The sequence below is a fragment of the Heterodontus francisci genome, chromosome 1 (genome assembly GCF_036365525.1).
Source record: "Heterodontus francisci isolate sHetFra1 chromosome 1, sHetFra1.hap1, whole genome shotgun sequence".
In the NCBI taxonomy this organism is placed as follows: Eukaryota; Metazoa; Chordata; class Chondrichthyes; order Heterodontiformes; family Heterodontidae; genus Heterodontus; species Heterodontus francisci.
Genome location: NC_090371.1, coordinates 283642269 through 283668549, shown reverse-complemented (window position 1 = coordinate 283668549; position 26281 = coordinate 283642269). Strand labels below are relative to the sequence as shown.

The 26281-nt window shown below is 42.8% G+C and overlaps 2 protein-coding genes across 4 annotated transcripts in view; one reads left to right on the top strand and one right to left on the bottom strand.

Moving 5' to 3' along the window:
• Positions 1-9190: 9190 nt before the first annotated feature.
• Positions 9191-25183, bottom strand: LOC137377246 (mucin-21-like). Its single transcript, XM_068046790.1, has 4 exons — positions 24159-25183; positions 12958-14286; positions 11615-11693; positions 9191-10844 (listed from the first exon to the last, which is right to left on the bottom strand). Exons 1-4 carry the CDS (start codon positions 24199-24201, stop codon positions 10760-10762), a joined length of 1536 nt encoding a protein of 511 aa, XP_067902891.1. The 5' UTR covers positions 24202-25183; the 3' UTR covers positions 9191-10759.
• Positions 23932-26281, top strand: part of LOC137377254 (probetacellulin-like) — a 106337-nt gene continuing 103987 nt past the window's right edge. The window contains exon 1 of one of the 3 annotated variants that reach the window (XM_068046807.1): positions 23932-24468. Coding sequence is in view for 1 of the 3 variants with exons in the window: in XM_068046800.1 (XP_067902901.1) it covers positions 24420-24468 (49 nt within the window). In the remaining 2 variants the exon portion in view is untranslated. The remainder of the gene's footprint in view (positions 24469-26281) is intronic. The other 2 variants (XM_068046800.1, XM_068046815.1) reach the window with 2 other exon arrangements.

Sequence of the window (26281 nt, the reverse complement as noted above, 5' to 3'; positions counted from 1 at the left end):
CGGCCAGGTCTCAAGGCTTGCACTCTCCAACATACACACCAGCTGAGGGGCCTCTGGGCTCGTTCTGCTCCTGAACATGGGATGGGTGTCTACCCAGGCCATTTACTCACCCCTCAGAATGGCTCACAGCCATAGTGCTGCTGAGAAACTGTCACCACTGAAACACACAGCTCCTATTGCATAGGGGCAGCAGAGAGCTATGGGGAAACAGCACGGAGTGGGATTAATTAGGCAGCTCTTTCAAAGAGCCAGCACAGGCACAATGGGCCATATGTGCTGTATGATTCTATGATGATGCACCTACCAGTGTACACTGTAACATGTATAAAAGGGGATAACTTTGTTCCTATGCACAGCTCACTAAAGGAAACTGGAGTTTGCAAGAGTCAGGAAAAATAACATTCAAAGTGATATCCCCATGGCTAATGATAAACCTGATCAAATAATTAATTCATCACCTGCTTTCGGGTTTTTCTCTGGTAACCACAGTTTTAGTAAAGCAGTTACTTAGTGATGTACGATCTGCGTTATGGGGCTAAAACAGCAATAAATAGATAACATTTTGAGTATTATTTATCATATAGCAGTGCGCTCTGTTGAGATACAGTGTGATAATGAGGTTACATTTCATGATGGCCAATTTTAATTCCTGCTCTCTGTCAAGTTGCCTCAGATTTGCTTACTTAAGTGGAACAGAACAAATGTTTGTATTAAGCAGAATGTGATTTACTCCCTTGAAAACTTCCAGCAATCAATTGTTGCATTTATTTCTTTTTAAAGAACAATATTTCTCAGAATCCGAGACCAGAGATCTATTCCTTGGGTACTGACAATAGCTGATTGTGCTGCGATCAGTCCCGTTTGAAGTAAATCGGGCCATCGCACATGCTTGAGCAAGATTGATTGTTGTCCTTTCTATTTCTCATAAGACATACACTTAGTGCTTTGTACATTATTTGAGACAGGGATGGTGATAAAGGAGACTGGGATGTTTGTTGAAAGGTATGATTCCGTGAGTATGACAGTGTCAGGCTGTTGCTTGACTAGTCTGTGGGACAGCTCTCCCAACTTCAGTACCAGTCCCTAGATGTTAGTGAGGAGGTCTTTGCAGGGGTGACTGGGCAGAGTGTGCCTTTGCCATGTCTGAATCCAATGCCTGGGTCAATGCCAGGTGTTCCTCTGGTTTTATTCTTATTTCTACTTTGTTATAGCAGAGTGGTACAACTGAGTGGTTTGCTAGGCCATTTCAGAGATAAAAGTCAACTAGCAGTGGGTCTGGAGTCACATGTAGGCCAGACAAGGTCAGGACGGCAGATTTCCTTCCCTAAAATGGGCATTAGTGAACCAGATGGGTTTTTACAACAATCTGGTAGTTTCATGGTCACCATTACTGAGACCAGCTTTTTATTCCAGATTTATTTAATTATCTAAATTTAAATTCTCCATTAACGCAACCACTATGCTACTGTACCCTATTATGTGCAAGATTTTAATAATAGGCCAAATTTTAATGTAGCCATCGAAAAACATTGGAAAATCATTAATGAGCAGTGCAGATTGAGACCAAGGAGCCCAGCTGGTTCTTGAATGCTGTTTACGAAAGATCCTTACCTGGTCTGGCCTAGAGACATGGCTCTAAAGTCGCCTCACCAGCCTCAAAAAGAGAATAAACAAAAATCAAACTGGATGGACCACTTCACAGTGACCTAGGCATCGAATAAACACAACAAAGACACACCCTGTCCCAGTTAGAATTCAATGTCAAATCAGGTACAGAAGTCAAATAAAGAGTGGGAAAGAAAGATGGGATGAAAGAGATGCAGAAAAAAAATTAATAATGCTTTAACTTAATCTTTAAAAAAGATCTCCAACAGCAATTAAAACCTGAAGGAATGAGACACTACACTTGTTTATTTTCAGTACCAGAGAGAATAATCAACACTTTTCACATCAACAGGGTACTTAGACGGAAGTAGACAAGACTAAACTTTCCGTGGCGATTTTAATTTGTATCTAACATGCAAATAGAGGAACTTCACGTTGTCCAATGCATTTCAATGGCGAGCCAGACAGCGAGATGGCCTATTCGTGCAGCTAACGGTGGAACAGCACATCTTGGACAGTAACTTTTGGTTTTCTGCATTCAACCTCACCTTGGCCCCTCACCTGAAGGTGCTCTGCAATTTATGTATAAATAACAGTGAGTGCCATTAGCGTCACTGTTAGTTCATCGGTAAATTCTGACCCAATATAGAGTTTCCACGATAACAAACAGTCACAGGAGAAGCAAATTGTTTATCGTCCAAACCTAAATCCAGCCCAGACTCACATTCAGTGTTGATTGCTGAGGTGGTCTCAGGAAGGTCAACAACCAACTAGTTTGAATCATTACAATTTTCCTGAATCACAATTTGAAGATTCATTCTGCAGCCAAATGCTTTACGTGACAGACTCCCTCAAGGTTATTGGATTCTAATCTCTTAAGGGTGCATTGACAAAATCAGTTGGCTGACTCAGTGACCTTCTACCAGGGGTCAGCCGCCACTACCTGGAGATCTGAAACCATTAATGTCCAGCTCTTTCTTTTCAGTTTTGTCTTTATTAAGTAATTGTCCAACACCGCTGAGGAAACATACAAACACATTTATCTTGCTCTGAATATAGATAGTTGGATAGAGACAGTGATTCCAACATTAAACTCAGTGGATTTACACCTACTTCAATGGTACGAATTGATCAGTTACAGTGAGGAGGGGCACTACAGCCTTACAGAAAGAGAAATTGCAAAATGTCACACACATGACCTGAAAGGACAACAAAGATTTACTTTGGAAGACAATAGAGGATCAGTAATGTGCCTGCTCGCAACAATTTACAGCACCTTTAACATTGTTAATCCTCCCAAGGTGTAACAATCTGACACCAAACCACATAAGGAAACATTAAGACAGGTGACCAAAAGCTTGGTCAAAGAGGTGAGTTTTAAAGAGAGTCTTAACGGAGGAGACAGTGAAGTTTAGGGAGGAAATTCCAGAGTTTAAGGCCTCAGCAGTTGAAGGAATGGCCACCAATGGTGGAGCAATTAAAATCGGGGATCACCTGAGGGCAAAATTGGAGGAGTGCAGAGGTCTTGGAGGTTTGTAGGGCAGGAGATTACAGAGTTGGGCGGTGGGGGGTGGGGGGGGGGTGGGTGGGTTTGCGAGGTCATGGAGAGATTGGAACACATATTAATTGCATGTTTGTGTGTGTGTCTCTCTGCTTGGGCATGTGAATGTATATGTGTGTGTATCTGCATGCATGTGTCTGTATGTATGCGTGTGATTGTACATGAGTTTATTGTGTTTGGTGATGATAAGGGACTAGTTGGCCCATTGAACTCACAAACATAATAAATTTTCAACATTAACAATCAAAGCCTGGGAGCTTTGCAGACAGTATCAATACAGTAATGAGTATTCCCATGAGAAGAGTTCCCCTTGCACAGGAGGCCATTCAACCCCTTGAGTCTGATCCACCATTCAATTAGATCTTGGCTGGTTTACATATTAACTCCATTTACCTGCCTTGGTTCTGTAGCCTTTAATCCCCTTACACGACAAAAATCTATCAATCTCAGTTTTGAAATTTTCAATTGACCCCCCAGCCTCAACAGCTCAATTCAATCTGCCCTTCATTTTTCAAATCAACATGATGAGCGGCCAGCACTAAACGAGTGTTGATAGGAAGCTCATTCATTAAGAGAGATGGGGAATCAGTCCTCTGGCAGTCCCTCCAGTAAGCTGAACCACCTGGAAGACCCTTAAAGGGTCAATGGGTAGGGGCAGAGGTGATGGAAGGTAAAGTAATGGGAGAATTTTTGCAGAGGTGCAGGAAGAGCAATTATATCATCCTGCTACCTGTCCCTCCCCAAAAAAGGGCTGATGTGGATAAATTAAACTTCACTCCCCACACTCTAAACCCATGTGCCCCCAACTGTACCCAGCTAGGTAAACTCACTATTTGTTCAAGGAACACAGAAAGTTAGCATGCAGGTACGGCAAGCAATTAGGAAGGCAAATGGTATGTTGGCCTGTATTGCAAGGGGATTGGAATACAAGAATAAGGAAGTATTGCTACAATTGTGCAGTGCTTTGGGAAGACCACACCTGGGGTACTGTGTGCAGTTTTGGTCTCTATATTTAATGAAGGATATACTTGCATTGGTGGCAGTACAGTGAAGGTTCACTGGATTAGTTCCTGGGATGAGAGGGTGGTCCTATGATGACAGGCTGAGTAAATTGGATCTACATCTCTGGAGTTTAGAAGAAACAAGATTCTGAAAGGGCTTGACAGGATAGACACTGAGGTGTTGTTTCCCCTGACTGGGGAATCTAGAATAAAGGGTCACAGTTTTAGGATAAGGGGACTGAGATAAGGAGAAATTTCTTCAGTCAGTGGGTTGTGAATCTTTGCAATTCTCTATCTCAGAGGGTTGTGGATGCTCCATTGTTGAATACATTTAAGACTGGGATAGACAGATTTTTGGTCTCTCAGGGAATCAAGGGATTAAGGAGCGGGTGGGAAAGTGGAGTTGAATCCTAAGATCAGCTATGATTGCATGATGGCGGAGCAGGCTTGAGGGGCCGAATGGCCTACGCCTGCTCCTATTTCTTATGCTGTTATGTTGGCTGGCTGACTCTCATAGAATTAGGTGGCAAACTCTCAGGAACTTTATTCAAAGATATCATCTCCTCTGTAAAGTTGTCAGGTGATCTTTTATCCAAGGTTTTGTAAACATGCGAAGGCATTTTATAATGCCTGATGCAACAACACCAAAGTGTTGGAAAACTTGTTATGCAAACATTGCCCTAAAGATTTCATGATGTCATTGTTCTGTGATAAGCTTCTGCCCCTGACTTTCCCTCATTAGTGTTCTGAAGAAAGGTCACAGACCTGAAACGTTAACTCTGCTTCTCTCTCCACAGATACTGCCAGATCTGCTGAGTATTTCCAGCACTTACTGTTTTTATTTCAGATTTCCAGCATCTGCAGTATTTTGCTTTGATTTCCCTCATTACAAATGTATTGATCTTCTTTTCAATAGGACCCTTCCTTTGAGGCTAGATGCAAACACTGTGTCTTGGTTAGGGGATCGCCAATGTTGGTTTGAATGTATTCCTGGAGATTTCATCACATGACCGCTACGCCTTTTGTTTCCGTTTTACAGACCTATTTTTTTAATACTAATAAATGAAAGTGAAAAACAAGTTTTAATTTAATGTCCCTAAAATTTTTCTCCGATTTGCTCATAATTAATCTTTAATACTTAAGAACATAGAAATAGGAGTTGGAGTCGGCCATTTGGCCCTTGGAGCCTGCTCTGCCATTCAGCAAGATCACGGCTGATCTTCTGCCTCAACTCCACCTTCCTGAACTATCCCCATATCCCTTCCCTCCTTTAGGACCCAAAACTCTATCAACCTCTGTGTTGAATATACTTAACAACTGAAAAGCCACTGCTCTATGGGATGGAGAATTCCAAAGATTCAGCCCTTTGAGTGAAGAAGTTTCTCATCATCTCAGTCCAAAATATCCTGAAATTGTGACCTCATGTTCTAGATTCCCCAGCTAGGGGAAACATTTTCTCAGCATCTACCCTGTCAAGCCCCTTAAGAATTTTGTATGTTTCAATTAGACCACCTGACATTCCTCTAAACTTCTAAACTCTGGAGACTCTAAGACAAACCTGCAGGGTTGACAACACAACTAGGTTTCCTGTATTTGAGATAACTTCTTACTGAAAGGCGAACAGTAGGAATTCAAAGTAGTCTTGTTGGGCACAAAGGGAATCGAGGCAGATAGTGAAAGGGCAGGAAAGTGGAGCTGAGGTAGAATCAAACAGCCGTGATCTTATTGAATGGCAGAGCCAGCTGGAGGGGCCACATGGCCTACTCCCGCTTTTATTTCTTAAGCTCTTAAACCCAAGATGTTGATGAGATATTAGGCTGAAGGAATTAAAGCAAAGGGAATTTATTGGGGAGTGATGTTAAAATGAGTGTGTTGAGTGAAGTGCTTGAGCTTGTATAACTTAAATTCAGCTGTGCTAATGGCTAGGAACAAAGGAACAGGAGGAGGCCATTCAGCCCCTTCAGCCTGTTCCACCATTCAACGAGGTCATGACTGAGTAGGCCACGGCTAGAGCTCATTGCTCATAAACTATTATCTGTTTGGACTCCAATGGAGAGATGCAATCCGAGATGCCATGCAGGAACTTGAAGAGACGGATAAGAATTTTAAATTTAATGCAATAGGATTACGGAAGCAAGGCAGGTTGATGGATGTTAAGCTGCAGATCAGCCGTGATCTAATTGGATGGCAGGACAGGCTGAAGGGACTGAATGGGGAGTAGGTCCATTTGAGCACGAAAACTGGGCACCGACGAACTTCCACTCCAAACATTTATTGTTCTGTTGGTGCCCTCGAATAGTCCTTTTAATTAGGACCTGGGAAGAATCCAAAGTATTGAGCGGAGTGTGCTCGGAGTCCGCTCTGTGAGGTCATGAAGCAGCCATTAGGCCTCTCATTAGCTTATACAGGGAGTCTAATGACTATCTGAGGAGGCCACCAGGAGCCCAAACATTGCCTGAACCAACATGCCAGAGGACGTACTTCCTATTCTGATAGTTATTGCTCTAAATATCAAACTCATTCATGAACTGAAACACTTTTCCCTTGGTTCACATGAACCTCCTTCAAAAAGGCAAATTTTCCAGTGAAGGACTGGAAATAACAGAGCAATCAACAGGAAGTTTATTATACTTCATAAATTAATGAGCTGCTTCAATATTAGTCATGGCAACAAAACCATTAACCATGGTTGGTTGTTGGTCATTACATCTGTTTCTCTTGATAAGTTATTTGATTGTTCACCAGTGGCAGACAGTTAAGAAACAAATATATTCGAGTGGGTATCCAGATTAATTATCATTAGATTTCTGCTTTAGGCACGAATATGCCTGAATGTGAAATACATTGCAGAACAATCTCAAAGGCCAAACCAAGAATTCACAAAGACTTTTGTACATAGTGCAAATAACTTTATACATACCAGTTACAACACATTTTCATCAATAATAAAGGTAGCATGGTTTAAGCATTCAAAGCGCTTTACACACTGCAACATTCCTAGTGAGGTGATAAATGTGCTGGTAGTTCAAATATTACTTACATTTTTTAGGTGTCACATTCTTTTTAGTGATTTTCTTTCCTGATTTGTGCAACAGAAGAAAAAATTTGCATTTCTATAGCACCTTTCACAAACTCAGGATGTTCCAAAGCACTTTACAGCCAATGAAGTAATTTGGAAGTGTAGTTACTGTTGTAATGTAGGAAACAGCAGAAAATTTGTGCGCAGCAAGCTCCCACAAACAGCAATGTGACAATTACCAGATCATCTGTTTTAGTGACATTGATTGCAGGATAAATAATGGTCCAGGACATTGGGGAGAACTCCCCTGCTCTTCTTCAAAATGGTGGCCATGGGATTGTTTACATCCACCTGAGAGGGCAGACGGGGCGTTGGTTTAATTTCCTAACAAAAGACGACACCTCCAACAGTGTTGACCCTCTGACAGTGCAGTGATCCCTCAGCACTGCACTGGGAATGTCATCCTTGATTTTTGTGATAATGGCTAGATTATGTATTTCTAGATTAAAGGATACCACAAGCTGTAACTTGTTAAGTACACCATTCAATGATTTCTTAATTCTGCCTTTGATCTCCAAAGTAATTCCCTTATTGTACTGCCTTGTCAGTCATGTGACATTATTCTATGGTGATGGTAAAGCTTCTGAATCTACACTTAACGTATTTCAGCACCACTTCCCAATTCCTATTAGAATTATTTTCGATATGAGATTATGGTATAAATACGTTTAAATATACGGAGCAACATATGAGAACTAACCTTGTGGTTTCCAAGACTCAAACTTTGTTCTCATGATTTCCAGAATATAAAGTTCTGCAAAATGTATCCTGCTGTCAAAACTGATTGCACAAAGCTCCAGGCTGTGTCTTGGAACAAGTAATTATAGGAACAGAAGGAGACCATTCAGCCCCTTGAGCCTGCTGCACCATTCAATCAGATCATGGCTGATCTGTACCTTAACACTATCACCCGCTTTGGTTCTGTAACCTGTTTAACCTGTAAACCTAAACAATGCATCTTTGGACAGTTGATTCACATTACAAAACATTTTCATAATGTCAACACTCTCAAAGCCTTGTCAATAATTTAATCAGTCAGTTTGATCATCTCGGGCTACAAAGGGGGTGTTTAAACCCAACACTAACCCTCTCCATTCAGTAGGAATGGTGAGGCGGGGGAAGGAGGGAATTAAGATGGCTCAGGTGCTCGTGTGGCATTCCCATGCCATCCCACCTTAATTTTCCTGAAATCAGGCATGAGGAGTCTGTCCGCCCAAGAGAAACGGGACTTAATTTCAGTTCCAAAGTTCCGATGATGCCTATTTCACTGCAGGTCTAAGGGCCATACACCAAACCTGCCAATCAAAGCTGAACACTGGGGGCCCAGGTAAGTTTATTTATTTATTTATCCATTTACAAGTACTTGTTGGTGAGGAGACGTTCTCCTGACGGACACCTTGGATCTGGGGTTGCCAACTCTGGTTGAATGTACTCCTGGAGATTGCATTACATGACCTCCCACCTCCAAACCCCTGCTAACGGCCCAACCCACGGCCAATTGGAAAGGGAACCGACGCTTTCCCAATTGGATTAATCTTGACTGTTGATCAGTCATTTTTACTCATCCTCAATATTTTTCTAATCAACAAATAAAGGTGTTTGGAGAAAATGATTTTTTTTTTGTTTAATGTCCCTATGATTTTTCTCCTGAGCTTTTGCTCCCACCAGTGTCCTGGAGATGAATCTGCAATTCCTGGAGATGCCAGGGTAATCCTGGAGAGTTGGCAACCAGACTTGGACAGCACCCGCCCCAAGTTTCCTCCCACGATCTCAAACTTAGCCGATCCCTCCTGTATCCATAACTGACCAATTCCGTGAGTCCACGGCAGCGGTCTGACTGCATCCCCCTCCCCCCCACATTCCTCATCACATCCCCACAACCTCCCCCACACCACAATGGCCTCTCACACCCCCCCCCCCCCCACACACACAAAAGCCCCCCACAACACCTCCCTACCTTCACCCTCCCCACACCACTTCTAAAAGCTGACCTCAGTAATGATCCATTAAGATCAAAATAACTTGGCTGGACTTATAGCAAAATATTCTTGGCACAAAACCCAATATTTGATCACCCTGGCTCATGACACGTTCAGATTTCATGCAAAGCTTTCAGTGAACAGTTAATAATTAAACCAAATTTGTTTCCATTTCTACTCCACCCCATGTTTTACATTTCAATCTGCGCAACATTGGATTTAGCTATTTTAAATCTCTTTGCTCCTCTCCTCAGTTGACCCCAACCTCTCCAGTGCTATCAATTTCTCTTAGACGCGTCACTGGCTACATACTTTGTGTCATCCATAAACTGTATGCCATCTGAACTGCTGCATCCATTACAGATCTATTTCCCAAGCACCCATCCATAGCTTCGGCTGTATATTATGTTGGCTGGTATTTTGGAAACTGCAACTGGAATTTGCAAGTTAAAATTCACTTGGGTTGCAACTGTCTAAAAATAACCCCTCACTCTGCTTAACTGTAAGTCACCTCTTGCAGAAAAATCCCCATACAGTATGAAAAACATGAATTGCACCAAAAAATCAACCAGGTTTTCAAACAATCCTCTATAAATTGGTCCTGGTATTTTACAACAATAACAACTTGCATTTATACAGCGCCTTTTACCTAGGAAAAAGATCCCAAGGCGCTTCACAGGTGTGATTATCAAACAACATCTGACAACTCCATTATTGTTTAACTACACATCCTGAATTCATATTACAGTTTCATTAAATTAATTTAATGCTGGAGTATTCTCAGCTTTATCAGAGGTAATAACCAAATGATGCTTAAAAATTTAAAAGGGGTCATTTCGGGATGTTCCACTGGCAGTGTGGGTCCTTGTCAGCAGTAAGTGCAGGTCAGAGAATAAGTGAGGCTGGTGCATTGTTAAAGCTCTATCTCCATCTCTCATTCATTTCTGTCAAAGCTCTGGGCTGCTAATGGAGCTTTTGCAAAATTATTCTTGGAAAGTTATCACTCTGACAGATGGTTAGCCCTGTGACACACACAACTGTGGTGTGTAAAACTAAATCTCTAACAGGGATTGCATGGGATTTCTTAGTTGATCTCCAATATTTAACTTTAGGATTTAAAATTAAATTGAACTGTCATAAGGAAAATGTTAAAAACATGCCGCTCATAGTAATAAATGATATGTCTGTTTTTGTTGTAGTTTATTTAGAAGAGCTGGGACGATAGGAAAGTCCCCAACACTGATCTCACCCTTAGTTTGGACTAACCTGAATGTTTCCATTAGTGTAACTATTGACTGCGTCTTTTGGTCATGCTTTGAGTGATGATGTATGTGAGGTATCTGCCAACAAAGGTACGCCGTTCCACATAATGGGGGAAGTTTGAGTCAGAAGAACAAATTTAAACAAGAGTAATATAAATGGGAAGCAATGAAAGAAATTTGATTATGCTTTGCCATGTTTAAAAAACAAAACACTTCAATAATCTTCAGTTGACGGTCCAATATGAACAAGCCACCGAAGCTTGTTTGTCTTCTTAAGAATCATCATACAAAGGGTTAGTGTAATTCCCCCATGACCCATTGTCCTGATCATCCAGCAACCGACCATACTCAGAATTCCTACAACGCATAAAAAATATTATTTGAGATGACAACTTATTTTATTTATTTTTTATTTAGAGATTCAGCACTGAAACAGGCCCTTCGGCCCACCGAGTCTGCCGACCCATTTATACTAACCCTACAGTAATCCCATATTCCCTACCACCTACCTACACTAGGGGCAATTTATAATGGCCAATTTATCTATCAACCTGCAAGTCTTTGGCTGTGGGAGGAAACCGGAGCACCCGGCGAAAACCCACGCGGTCATGGGGAGAACTTGCAAACTCCGCACAGGCAGTACCCAGAATCGAACCCGGGTCCCTGGAGCTGTGAGGCTGCGGTGCTAACCACTGCGCCACTGTGCCACCCATAATTTGTAAGATATTCTAAAATTATCTTAGAAGCGCACTTCAGCTCATTTTTTTTTAAACAAGCCAAAGTGATGAAAAGTTGTTACTCATTTTACCATGAAATCATGAACTTTTCTTTGTGTCCTTTTAAAGACAAGAATTTCAGTTCACATAACTCTGGTTACCAACCCTCCTACCATAGAAAACAGTTTCTCCCTATTGATTCTATCAAAACACTTCATGATTTTGAACACCTCTATTTAAATCTCCCTTTAACCTTCTCTGCTCTAAGGAGAGAAGCTGGGATTATTCTTCTATGTTGAACTCGAGAAGGTGTCGAGTGCAATACGAGCAAAAAAAAACCTGACCACCAACTGCAATACCTGCGTAACTGTAAGTTTTCTCTGTAACAGACAGAATTCAGGTAGCTCTTACTTTTGTTTAAAGTATACGACTCCTCCAAACAGCACCAATGCTGCTATGATGACCACCAGAGAGATGGCTGCCACACTTCCTGATGATCAAAACAAAAACAAATATCACCACCAGGCAAATAAGGTTCAATTGGAAAAAGATAAATATGCTGAAATCACTCAATATCTATATAAGAATACAGTACAATTGGAAAAGCTTGCAATAGATTGCAATCATCGAGATGCTAACATGGGGCGGCACAGTGGCGCAGTGGTTAGCACCGCAGCCTCACAGCTCCAGCGACCCGGGTTCAATTCCGGGTACTGCCTGTGTGGAGTTTGCAAGTTCTCCCTGTGTCTGCGTGGGTTTCCTCCGGGTGCTCCGGTTTCCTCCCACATGCCAAAGACTTGCAGGTTGATAGGTAAATTGGCCATTATAAATTGCCCCTAGTATAGGTAAGTGGAAGGGAAATATAGGGACAGGTGGGGATGTGGTAGGAATATGGAATTAGTGTAGGATTAGTATAAATGGGTGGTTGATGGTCGGCACAGACTCGGTGGGCTGAAGGGCCTGTTTCAGTGCTGTATCTCTAAATAAAATAAAAAAATAAAAAATAAATGCTATGTCGATAGGTGGAAGTCTAGTGCGAGGCTAAAGACCAGGCATTCATTTTCAAAATTAGGGCACGGGAGTAAATTCCAGAGTGCAGCCTTTCCTCTAGATTACAAGAGGAATATAGAGGCACTGGAGAAGGTGCAAAATAGATTTATAAGGATGATACCAGAACTGAGAGGTTATAACTATCAGGAACGATCGAATAGGCTGGGACTTTTTTCTCTAGAATTAAGAAGGCTGAGAGATGACCTGATAGAGGTCTTTAAAATTGTGAAGAGGTTTGATAGGATAGATGTAGAGAAGATGATCCCAGTAGTGGGAGAGTCATTAATAAATATAAAATAGTTACTAATAAATCCAATTAGAAAATCAGGAGAAACGTCTTTACCCAGAGAATGGTGAGAATGTGGAATTCGCTACCACAGGGAGTGATTGAGGTGAATAGTATAGAGGCCTTTAAGGGGAAACTAAATAAGCAGATGATGGAGAAAGGAATAGAAGGATATCTGAAAGGGTGAGATGAAGTAAATAGAATTAGAGGAGGCTCCCGTGGCACACTGTACCAGCTGAATGGCCTTTTCCTGTGCTTTAATTCTATATATATCTACATATATTAATAAGCTTGTGGTTGCAGAGTATTTGGTTGCAATACATCATCAACATTGCTTTTTGATACAAAAAAAAGCTAAAACTTACTCAAGCATTAATTTCTGTCCATGAGGGAATGAAGAGGAGTGGACTGTACTCACCTGCACTCAAACTGTCGGCAGATTGCTCAGTACTTTTGATGATCTCCTGGGTTGAAGAGGCTGCAGTACTGAATGTCTGTCCTGAGATTGTTGAACTCGGTTTGTGGGAAACTGATGGTGTTACCATTGGCCACAAAGAGAAAGAGGTCACGACAGCAGCAGTCGTTGTCGTCTTTCCACTTGTAACAGAAGTGGTTTCTGATGTAGTGGTGCTGCTTTCCATCTGGGTTACAGTAGAAGTTGCATTTGGTGAAGTTGTAACATCCATTGATTGGTTTACAATGGCAGATGTCTTTGGTTTAGCCGTAGTACCTGTTGTTTGGGTTGTGGTTGCATTTGACTGTGTACTGGATTGATCTGTTGTTTGGGTTGTGGTTGCATTTGACTGTGTACTGGATTGATCTGTTGTTTGGGTTGTGGTTGCATTTGACTGTGTACTGGATTGATCTGTTGTTTGGACTGTGGTTGAACTTGTCTGTGTACTGGATTGATCTGTTTGGGTTGTGGTTGAACTTGACTGTGTACTGGATTGATCTGTTTGGGTTGTGGTTGAACTTGACTGTGTACTGGATTGATCTGTTTGGGTTGTGGTTGAACTTGACTGTGTACTGGATTGATCTGTTGTTTGGGTTGTGGTTGAACTTGACTGTGTACTGGATTGATCTGTTGTTTGGACTGTGGTTGAACTTGACTGTGTACTGGATTGATCTGTTGTTTGGACTGTGGTTGAACTTGACTGTGTACTGGATTGATCTGTTTGGGTTGTGGTTGAACTTGACTGTGTACTGGATTGATCTGTTTGGGTTGTGGTTGAACTTGACTGTGTACTGGATTGATCTGTTGTTTGGACTGTGGTTGAACTTGACTGTGTACTGGTATCACCTGTTAATTGGGCTATGGTTGATGTGGATAGTGATGGACTGATATCTGTTGGTGGGGCTAAAGTTGAAATTAACTGGAATATACTTGTAATGTCTGTTTGCTGGTTTGCCGATGGAGATGATTGCCGTGTACTGATAGATATTGTAGATTCATCTCTTGAATTTAATCCTGGTGCCACGGCTGACAATCCTTTAGCAGAGATTGGGATCCTTGTTGTAGATCTCTCTGAAACAGGAGAATTGGTGCTTGTAGATTTAGTGGCGGCAGGATTGGTTGTTGTGACTTTGGTGGGTCCTTTGGCACTTGGTATTGTATTTGTTGTGAATGGAGTTTGGGTGGTAGATTGAGTGGTGGTCAATGGACTTTCTTCCAAACCTCTTCTTAATCTAAAATGAATGGGCAATATTTCTGTTGTATTTTCTTCAGCTGAAATTCTAACACTTAATTCTGCAAAGTAAACAAAATAAAGTTGTTTAGAGAAAAAGCTTGGAGATAATCTGTTATTCTTGGAGAGGGTGCAGAGGTGATTTACTGGAATGGGACCAGGGATGAGGGACTTCAGTTATGTGGAGAGACTGGAGAAGATGGGATTGTTCTTCTTCGAGCAGAGAAGATTAAGGGGAGATTTAATACAGATGTTCAAAATCATGAAGAGTTTTGATAGAGTAAATAAGGAAAAACTGTTTCCACTGGCAGGAGGGTTGGTAATCAGTGGACACAGATTTAAGCAATTACAAAAGAACCAGAGGGAGAGATGAGGAGAATTTTTTGTGAGTTGGAATGTGCTGCCTGAAAAGGTGATGGAAGGAGATTTAATAGTAACTTTTAAAATGTGATTGGATAAATAATTGAAATGGAAAAAAATTGCATGGCTTTGGGGAAAGAGCAGGTATGTGGGACTAATTGGATAGCTCTTTCAACGTTGGTATAGGTATGATGAACTAATGGCCTCATTTTGTGTTATATGATTCTATCATTAATGTAGCTGCCATGTGTGAGACATACCTTGATGTGCAGGCCAAACTAACAATGAACAAATAAGGCACACAAACCCTGGGGAGACTCAAGGGCCAAGTATATAAACTTCAAATTGATGCTTCCATATTCCACACATGTATCTCAAGTTGTGCATACAAACAGGCCTAAGCATTCCTATTTAGGATTCATCCACCAATGAGACAAGAGAACTGATAACAGCCCTTTCCAAAAGCCCAGACACGCAAAATTCAAACAGCCCCAAGCAGTGAATATAAAAGATAGGCATTGATAGTACTGTGTTGCCTGGGAATGGTCAGCTAGTTTTTTCCGTGATTCGGTAAACCACGGATGTAGCTAAGATCTCCGTAACATGCGTGCCAGGCTGTAACTATCTAAAAGGTGACTCACTGAAAGGATGCAGTTAAAAAGCTATCACAGGCAATCCAAGGTTCAATACTCCAATGACGTCAGTTAAATCAAATTCACTAATTTTATTAGAGTGTCTCTTTACCTCGATGACTAAGCAGAATTCACAAATTTATAAGGCTTGTTTTTGTGTATCTTGTATGACACCCACATGTTACTTCAACTGGATAGTCACGTCTTTAACACATGTATGCTTGCAAAGCTCTCCAAACGCTGCCTGAACAAACACACGTTGGAGCAAAGTTTGATATAGATATTAAGCTTTTTTATTTCACAGCAAGTGAACAATAGCGATATTGTTCAATCAATAAAATTCTAAGAGTTAAATTATGAGGAGAGAACTTTTTTTATTATTCATTCACAGGATGTGGGCGTTGCTGGCAAGGCCAGCACTTGAGAAAGTGGTGGTGAGCTGCCTTCTTGAATACAGCCGAGTGGCTTGCTAGGCCATTTCAGAGTGCAGTTAAGAGTCAACCACATTGCTGTGGGTCTGGAGTCACATACAGGTCAGGTCACCATTACTGATACTAGCTTTTTATATTCAATTAATTGAATTTAAATGTCCCAGCTGCTGTGGTGGGATTTGAACTCATGTCTCCAGCTCATCAGTCCAGGCCTCTAGATTACTAATGCAATAACATAACTACTATGCTACAATTCCCATCATTAATGAGCACACAAGTTACATAAGATACAAAATGTACTAAAACTAAATATTACAGTGGGCCCTTTTAACGCTCACCTACAAATTCCACAAGGTTAACCCAAATCATTTCAGACAAGGACTCACTCTGAACAAGAAAATAGGCTTTAAACTAAATAGTGGGGGGGAGGTTTCAGTTGCATAGAAAAACAGGAAGTTAAAAGAGAAGGTAGGAGTGCAGGTTAGTGGTGAGGCTGATTGTTACCAAACTGCAAGAAGTATACTGGTTAAACCAGAAGAGAGAAATAATAAACAGGTGAATAAAGCATCAGTGCTGTGGGACAGGTTAGTGGGTATAGCCCAAATAAGAGTTCTATATACAAATGCACAGAGTGTAAGGAATAAACTAGATGAACTGCAGGCGCAAATTCAAATGGAAGATTATGATGTGGTGGCTATTGTGGAGACATGGCTGCAGGATGGTCGGGACTGGGAACTAAATATACCTGGTTATAAAGTTTACAGGAGGGACAGGGAAAATGGCAGAGGGGGTGGAGTAGCCTTACTGATTAGAAATAATATCACCTCATTGGTGAGGGAGGATATAATGAGGGGAAAGCATCCAGTGGAGACCTTATGGGTGGAACTGAGGAACAGAAAAGGATCTAAAACTGTAATGGGTGTTGTGTATAGACCCCCTGGTAGCAGTTCTGAGGTGTTAGATTGTATAAATGCACAAATTAGGCAAGTGTGTAACAAAGGCAGAGTAGTATTAATGGGGGATTTTAACTTACACATAGATTGGGAGAGGCAGACTAGCACCTGTCAGAAAGGTAGTGAATTTCTGGAATGTGTCCGGGATAGTTTCCTACAGCAATATGTCCGAGATGTAACAAGGGGACAGGCAATATTAGATTTAGTTATGAGTAATGAGCCAAATTTAATTAGTGGCCTAACTGTGCGTGAACATTTATCAAATAGTGATCACAACATGATCGAATTCAAGGTAGCGTTTGAAAGTGAAAAACACGAATCAGCTACTAGAATTTTAGACTTGGGTAAGGCTGACTTTACCGGGATGAGACAGAGACTGTCCAATGACTGAAGAACAGTGGAGAATATTTAAAGAAACATTTAACGAAATACAGAGTGAGTATATACCCCTGAGAGGAAAAAGCTCCACTTCACAGAAAAAACAGCCATGGACAACTAGAGAGATTAGGGATAGCATAAAATAAAAAGAAATGGCTTATAAAAATGCAAAACGCAGCACAGATCCGGCCGAATGGGATCGATACAAAGACCAGCAAAGGGTCACAAAGCAGCTTAGAAGAGCTACTAAAAGAGATTATGAAAGGAAACTTGCAAGGGACATCAAAATCAATAAGAAATTTTATAGTTACATAAAGGGAAAGCGGGTGGTCAAGAGCAATGTAGGACGACTAAAAGCTGAAACTGGAGATATTGTCATTGATAATGGGGAAATGGCAGACATGTTGAACAATTACTTTGCCTCAGTATTTACAGTTGAAAAGGTGGATAACTTAGCTTAGTTTAGTTTAGAGATACAGCACTGAAACAGGCCCTTCGGCCCACCGAGTCTGTGCCGACCATCAACCACCCATTTATACTAATCCTACACTAATTCCATATTCCTACCACATCCCCACCTGTCCCTATATTTCCCTACCACCTACCTATACTAGGGGCAATTTATAATGGCCAATTTACCTACCAACCTGCAAGTCTTTGGCATGTGGGAGGAAACCGGAGCACCCGGAGGAAACCCACGCAGACACAGGGAGAACTTGCAAACTCCACACAGTGCGGTACCCAGAATTGAACCCGGGTCGCTGGAGCTGTGAGGCTGCGGTGCTAACCACTGCGCCACTGTGCCGCCCCAACTTGCCGGAAGTCCCAAAAAAATTAATAGCCAATAGGACACAGGGACTTAATACAATTAACGTAAGTAAAACATCAATAACAAAGAAATTAATGGAACTAAAGAGTGAGAAATCCCCAGGACCTGAAAGTTTCCATCTGAGGGTGTTAAAGGAAGTAGGGGAACACATTGTCGATGCCCTAACTATAGTCTTTCAGAGTTCCCTAGATTCAGGAGTGGTCCCTCTGGATTGGAAAGTTGCACATGTCACTCCACTTTTTAAGAAGTGTGAAAGGGGGAACCAAGGAAATTACAGACCAGTTAGCCTGACATCTGTGGTGGGCAAGTTGCTGGAGTCTATAATCAAGGATAGGGTGACTGAACACCTAGAAAAATTTCAGTTAATCAGGGACAGCCAGCATGGATTCATGACGGGAAGGTCATGCCTGACAAATCTCATTGAATTTTTTGAAGAGGTGACTAAGGTAGTGGACAGGGGAATATCTATGGATATTATTTATATGGACTTCCAGAAGGCATTTGATAAAGTCCCACATAAGAGACTGTTAACTAAGGTAGAAGCCCATGGAGTTGAGGGCAAATTATTGACACGGTTAGGAAGTTAGTTGAGTGGTAGGCGACAGAGAGTGGGGATGATGGGTAAGTACTCCGATTGGCAGGATGTGACTAGTGGTGTCCCGCAGCGATCTGTGTTGGGGCCTCAATTATTCACATTATTCATGAACAACTTGGATGATGGCATAGTAAGTCATAGATCCAAATTTGCTGATGATACAAAGTTAGGCGGCATTGTAGACAGTCTAGATGATAGCATAAAATTGCAAAGAGATATTGACAGACTAGATGAGTGGGCAAAATTGTGGCAGATGGATTTCAATGCGGGCAAGTGTGAGGTTATCCATTTTGGACCAAAAGAGGATAGAGCAGGATACTTTCTAAATGGGAAGAGGTTAAGTACAGTGGATGTCCAAAGGGACTTGGGGGTTCAGGTGCATAGATCTTTAAAATGCCACGAGCAAGTGCATAAAATAATCAAAAAGGCTAATGGAATGCTAGCCTTTATATCTAGAGGATTGGAGTATAAAGACACAGAGGTTATGCTGCAGCTGTACTAAACCCTGGTTAGACCCCACTTGGGGTGAGCAGTTCTGGGCACCACACCTTAGGAAGGATATATTGGCCTTGGAGGGAGTGCAATGTAGGTTTACAAGAATGGTACCTGGACTACAGGGGTTAAGTTACGAGGAGAGATTACATAAATTAGGCCTGTTTTCGCTAGAATTTAGAAGGTTAAGGGGTGATCTGATCGAAGTCTTCAAGATATTAACAGGAAAAGACAGGCTAGATAAAGATAAACTATTTCCACTGGTTGGAGATTCTAAAACTAGGGGGCATAGTCTAAAAATTAGGACCAGACCGTTCAGGAGAGATGTTAGGAAGCACTTCTTCACGCAAAGGGTGGTAGAGGTTTGGAACTCTCCCAGAAACAGCAGTTGAAGCTAGAACAGTTGTTAATTTTAAATCTGAGATAGATAGATTTTTGTTAAGCAAAGATATTAAGGGATATGGGCCAAAGGCAGGTATATGGAGTTAGGCCGCAGGTCAGCCATGATCTCATTGAATGGCAGGACAGGCTCGAGGGGCTGAATGGCCTACTCCTGTTCCTACCTTCCTATGTTCCTAGAAAGTACCTGGAGGACCCAGTAAAGGAGCTGGAATCCAGATGAAAGAGAGTCTCCGACTCAGGAAAGAGGATGGCTAACCTGCTTTCTGCAGGAGAAGACAGGATGCTGCGTTATACCACGGCTAAATGCTATGAGCAGGGAAATTAAGTCTGGCAAAGTCTCCTGTGCACGCACCCTGCACAAACGTGTGAAGCAGAACCGCTGTATCAGTCCACAAATCAAGAGGGACAAATCAGTGAACCTCAACAAAGCCAACAATGAGGATTCCACTACTATAACTCCCCCTTAGCTTCAGAAGGATAAGCCACGCAAGTTGCATTTATATAGCGCCATTAACATAGTAAAGCATCCCAAAATGCATCATAGGAGCGATTATCAAACAGAAATTTGACTCCGAGCCACATAAGGAGATATTAGGACAGGTGACCAAAAGCTTGGTCAAAGAGGTAGGTTTCAAGGAGCATCTTAAAGAAGGAGAGAGAGGTAGAGAGGTAGAGAGGCGGAGAGATTTAGGGAGGGAATTCCAGAATTTAGGGCCCCGGCAGCTGAAGGCACAGCCGCCAATGGTGGAGTGATTAAAATCAGGGGGTGTTTAAGAGGCCGGAATTGGAGAAGTGCAGAGATCTCGGAAGGTTGTTTGAAAAAGTGAGGTTTTACCTCTTGGAGTTTCTCATAAAAATAGTTCTGGATTGAACTGAAGGCCAGTGACGTTGGTATCCTGTATAGAATGAGGAGTCAGCACTGGGTTTCGAAGACTCTTGCCATCGATGAGACTTAGTCAGTGTCTAATTTCTCTTATATACTTTTGACTATAAATCTAGTTAGTGAAAAACAAAAGAACCACACAGTCTTAAAAAAAAAACCCACACAGAGTTTGGCTATGATAAGGATTCTTATGGGATGGGTACAAACACACTTGACCAGATAATGGATATGTGCTTAGTTAAGGTTACCTTCAGAGATGCTGCACTCCTCAATAGACAGGAAGATGGGTTGGAGAATCAGGGCTATCATGTTATAGCCCTATCTTATTCTCCTGCTTAACAAGACTTCAGTCTGTGAATGCAGCCTTGCTAGATTTGCCCATATAGATTCTCTGCCTATGACACGTTTTGTGTTGTATTTTTGTTAATAGGCTATATTTTCTGTGTATTTTATTCCAATAATTTCTTTCCTCTATTGCCCACAACTAATTCAGTTACAGTGACTGTATGGGGGCAGATTGTTGGTGTTAAGGCATGCAGGATCATCTGGGAGCAGAGCACTGAGGAAATTCAGGTGCAGAGGATCACATATACACAACGCAGCCGGTCAGATTTTCCTTTGTTCCTCGAGCTCAAGCTATTCTTTACACCAAAGCACAATGAGAGGAAATCCTGTCCCTAATGATTTGCCATAGAGTTAGTTTCACTTTCTAATCTCTGTAAATTGTTAGATACATTACAAGAATTGAAACACATTTTTATGACAGAGTTATGGGTCTAGGCTGAATTAATAGGATTCTCACCTCTGGATCTGATGGCTATAAGATTGGAAATCCATCCCAAGGGTATGAGCTCGACCCTGGCCCCTCCACTTCCTTATCCACATGCTGCTCCCTGGTAACATCACCTGGAGACATGAGCTCATCCTTCACACTGACACCAATGATGCCCTCCACTCCACCTCTCCACCACTTTGTCATAGAGTCATAGAGTTATACAGCACAGAAACAGGCCCTTTGGCCCATCGTGTCTGTGCTAGCCATCAAGCACCTAACTATTCTAATCCCATTTTTTTGTCTTGGCATCATCCTGTCAGACTTCCTACCCGACATCTAATCCTGGATGAATCTTTATGTTCTCCAGCTGAACATTAGGAAGAATGAAGTTACTGTTTGAAAGAAAGGTAGAGAGCTGTCTGAGGTAACAATTCTCCCTCAGCCAATCCCACGGGGGAAATATCCCAGATTAACTGCTCACTCATTTCACCTGTTGAGTATGACACAATGGTGGTACCAGCACACACCAGTTGAGCCAAATGTTCCTGTGCTGTATATTCGATGTAAATTCCCTCCCTAAACCTCTCTCTCCATCTTTAAGACACTCCTTAAGACCTAGCTCTTTGGTCTTATTATCTCATTATGTGGCTTGGTGTCAAATTCTGTCTGATAATCACTCCTGTGAAGTGCCTTGGGAGGTTTTACTATGTTAAAGGCGCTATATAAATGGAAGTTGTTCTTGCAGGTGCCAGGTGCAGCCGGGAGTGGTTCTATGGCCTGATTATCACCATTTCCCCTTTTTCTTGAGAATCCTGTGCCCTTTTGGGGGAAGCCAGTCTATTCCTGGTATAACCATGCCTCAGTCAATAGCACTCTCTCGCTTCAGAGTCAGAAGGTTTGTGAGCTCAAGTCCCACGGCAGAGACTTGAGCACAAAATATAGGTTGATGCCCCCAGTGCAATACTCAGGGAATGCTGCACTTTTGGAGGTGCCAACCTTTGGGTGAGATCTCTACCCTCTCAGGCGGATGTAAATGATCCTACGGCACTACTTCAAAGAAGAACTGGGGAGATTTCCTTAGCGCCCTGACCAATATATATCCCTCAATGAACAGATTATTTGGTCATTATTATATAGCTGTTTGTGGGATCTTGCTGTGTTCAAATTGGCAGCAGCGATTCCTATATTATAATAATGACTACATTTCAGAGGTACTTCATTGGCTGTAAAGCACTTTGGGACATCCCGAAGTCATGAAAAGTGCTGTAGAAATGCAAGTTCATGTGTGTGTGTGTGTGTGTGTGTGTGGACGCTATCTGGTAAGCAGTAGATAAAACAGTGACCGTTGAAGTTTAGAGTTGGATAAGAACATCTGCAACACTCAGATATCTAGTCAGCCACATTCACCTTACTTTAAAAAATATGTGCGTGTTCAATATCAGAGACCCTCAACAGTCAAATCTAAAAACATAGACAAATTCCAAACTTAATGGTGGTGGAAATATGAATCTGCTAGAATCTTAACACTCTCTGATGAAAGGTCATTGACCTGAAACGTTAACTCTCTGTTCCTCTCTCCACAGTTGCTGCCAGACCTGCTGAGTATTTCCAGCACTTTCTGTTTTCATTTCAGATTTCATCATCCACAATATTTGTGCCTTTTTGTTTAACTTTACCATTTTTGACAAAGTGTTAAAAGAATTAACTGGTACGACTGTAACTTTAAAGATCACTGCTGTCCTGCGCTCTTATGGTAGCTAGTTATTTTAGTTATATCTCATTGCCTCAGTTAAACTGTGCAGCTTAACACTAACTAACCACTCCAACCTTGCAGGAAGGTAAAGTGTATTTCCTTTGGAATCAAGCTGTTAAAACCAACTTATATTTATATAGGTGGAAAGAGAAGCAGAGTTAACGTTTCGGGTCAGTGACCCTTCATCGGAACTTCAGCAGTTCTGAAGAAGGGTCACTGACCCGAAACGTTAACTCTGCTTCTCTTTTCACAGATGCTGCCAGACCTGCTGAGTGATTCCAGCATTTCTTGTTTTTATTTCAGATTTCCAGCATCCGCAGTATTTTGCTTTTATTATATTTATATAGCACCTTTAACATCTAAGGTGCTTCACAGAGCAATTATCAAACATAATTTGACACTGAGCCACATAAGGAGATATTAATACAGGCCACCATAAAAATAAGTTAAGAGGTCAGTTAAGAGGAGCTCCTAAAGGAAGAGAGAGAGGCGGAGAGGTTTAGGGAGGGAATTCCAGAGCCTAGGGCCCAGGCAGCTGAAGACACGGCCACCAATGGTGGAGTGATGGAAATCGGGGATGCACGAGAAATGAAGGAAGGCAGCCATCTCCGAGGACAGCACTCTTGCCTCTTGGTCTGAAGGTTGTGGGTTCAAGTCCCTCTCCAGCAACTGAATGCAAAAATCAAGGCAGGTGTGAAGGATCTCAGATGGTTGGAAAGCTGGAGGAGTTTACAGCCTCCTTTGCCTTCACTTCTGTCTGGATATCTCTCCCTGTCCATCTAAATATTCCATATGTGCATCGAGATGCCCCTACCCCCATATCCATCTAGATGCCCCTACCCCCATATCCATCAAGATGCCCCTACCCCCATATCCATCTAGATGCCCCTACCCCCATATCTATCTAGATGCCCCTACCCCCATATCCATCAAGATGCCCCTACCCCCATATCTATCTAGATGCCCCTACCTCCATATCCATCAAGATGCCCCTACCCCCATATCTATCTAGATGCCCCTACCCCCATATCCATCAAGATGCCCCTACCCCCATATCTATCTAGATGCCCCTACCCCCATATCCATCAAGATGCCCCTACCCCCATATCTATCTAGATGCCCCTACCCCCATATCCATCAAGATGCCCCTACCCCCATATCCATCTAGATGCCCCTACCCCCATATCTATCTAGATGCCCCTACCCCCATATCCATCTAGATGCCCCTACCCCCATATCCATCTAGATGCCCCTACCCCCATATCTATCTAGATGCCCCTACCCCCATATCCATCTAGATGCCCCTACCCCCATATCCATCTAGATGCCCCCATGACCGCTTATACTGGAAGACTCATTCAATTTACAATTCAATGGTTATTTAAGCACATGTATTAGTCATTTCGCCTATCCTTGTCCGCTGGACTGGGACAATTCATGCAATAACTCACCTGCGCTCAGCAGCAGCACTGCCAGTCTAATATTGCAGAGCATTGCTGCGGGAGGCAGAGTCGCTGGACTGGCGGAAGGAGGGAGAACACAGGAATTCGGGGCGGATTGTTGGAGCCCGGGGGAGCTCGGTGTTGGTTGGGGAGTCGGTGTCACTGACAGTGGGACAGAGGAGAACCGGCGTCGCAATCCCGGAGTGTCAGCTGGAACTGGAGCCGGAGTGTGTCCTGTTCCAATCCGGAGAAACTCGCCGTCTTACTGCAATGGCCAGAATGCGGAGTGTGACTGGACCACTCTGCTGGGATCCTGCTGGTGAGTTAGACTCTGGGCTCTGCTGGGATCCGGTGAGCTGGGAGTGAACTGGGATCCGGTAAGCTGCGAAGCGGAGTGAGCTGGGATCCGGTATGCTGGGATCCCGAGTTCTGGGAGTGAGCTGGGATCCGGAGTTCTGGCAGTGAGCTGGGATCCGGTGAGCTGGGATCCGGAGTTTCTGGAGTTGCTGGGATCCGGTGAGCTGGGATCTGGAGTGAGCTGGGATCCGGAGTTCTGGCAGTGAGCTGGGATCCGATGAGCTGGGATCTGGAGTGAGCTGGGATCCGGTGAGCTGGGATCTGGAGTGAGCTGGGATCCGGTGAGCTGGGATCCGGAGTTCTGGCAGTGAGCTGGGATCCGGTGAGCTGGGATCCGGAGTTCTGGCAGTGAGCTGGGATCTGGAGTGAGCTGGGATCCGGAGTTCTGGCAGTGAGCTGGGATCCGGTGAGCTGGGATCCGGAGTTCTGGCAGTGAGCTGGGATCCGGTGAGCTGGGATCTGGAGTGAGCTGGGATCCGGAGTTCTGGCAGTGAGCTGGGATCCGGTGAGCTGGGATCTGGAGTGAGCTGGGATCCGGAGTTCTGGCAGTGAGCTGGGATCCGGTGAGCTGGGATCTGGAGTGAGCTGGGATCCGGAGTTCTGGCAGTGAGCTGGGATCTGGAGTGAGCTGGGATCCGGAGTTCTGGCAGTGAGCTGGGATCTGCGGTGTGACTGTGCCGTTGGGATGCAGTCTCTGTGTCTCTGACACTCCGCCTCCTCTCCGCCTTTTTTGTTCCCAGTGACGCCGCTTCCCCAGTGACTTTTAGACTTGTGCAGTTTGTGCAGTGTTCACAATGAACTGTGCACTGAATAAAAACTGAACATCTCTCAGTGTCGGAAAGACAGGGAAACAATCTGACTTGGACAATTCGGAATCATTTGTAACATTCTAAAAGGAATTGAAGTGGTATTTACCCTTAGAATTAATCACTGTCACTTACAGGAATTTACACCAACCTACAGCCAATTAAAAATATACTTTTAAAATAAAAAAACTTGCATTTCTATAGCGCCATTCATGACCACGTGATGTCCCAAAGTGCTTTTACAGCCAATGAAGTACTTTTGACGTGTCATGTAGGAACTTTCGATGTGGTCACCAAGGTTGTTGTATTCACCACTGGGGTCCTTGAAGATAAAATCTCACTGTAATGGGGATTAAAGGGGCAGTGGCATCGTGGATATCAATTTGGTCAAAAGTCCCAAAGCAATAATAACAACTTGCACCTTTAACTTAATAAAACGTCCCAAGGTGCTTCACAGGAGCATTATCAGCCATAATTTGACACTGAGCCACATAAGGAGACATTAGGACAGGTGACCAAAAACTTGATCAAAGAGGTAGGTTTTCTGGAGGGTCTTAATGAAGGAGAGGTGGAGAGGTTTAGGAAGGGAAGTCTAGAGTTTAGGGGCTTGGCTGCTGAAGACACGGCCGCCAATGATGGAGTGATGGAAAAAGGGATGTGCAAGAGGCCAGAATTGCAGCAATGCAGAGATCTTGGAGGGTTGTAGGACTGGAGCAAGTTACAGAGATAGGGAGGAGTGAGGCCATGAAGGAATTTAAAATTCAGCCATTGTTAGAATGTTGAACAGTTGTTTTCAGACTGGTGGTGGGGGTGTAGTATAACAGTGGTGTTCCCCAGGGGGCCAGTATTACCACCACTGCTGTTTTTGATATATATGATTGACCTGGACTTGGATATAAAGGGAACACTTTCAAAGAACAAAGAAAATTACAGCACAGGAACAGGCCCTTTGGCCCTCCAAGCCTACGC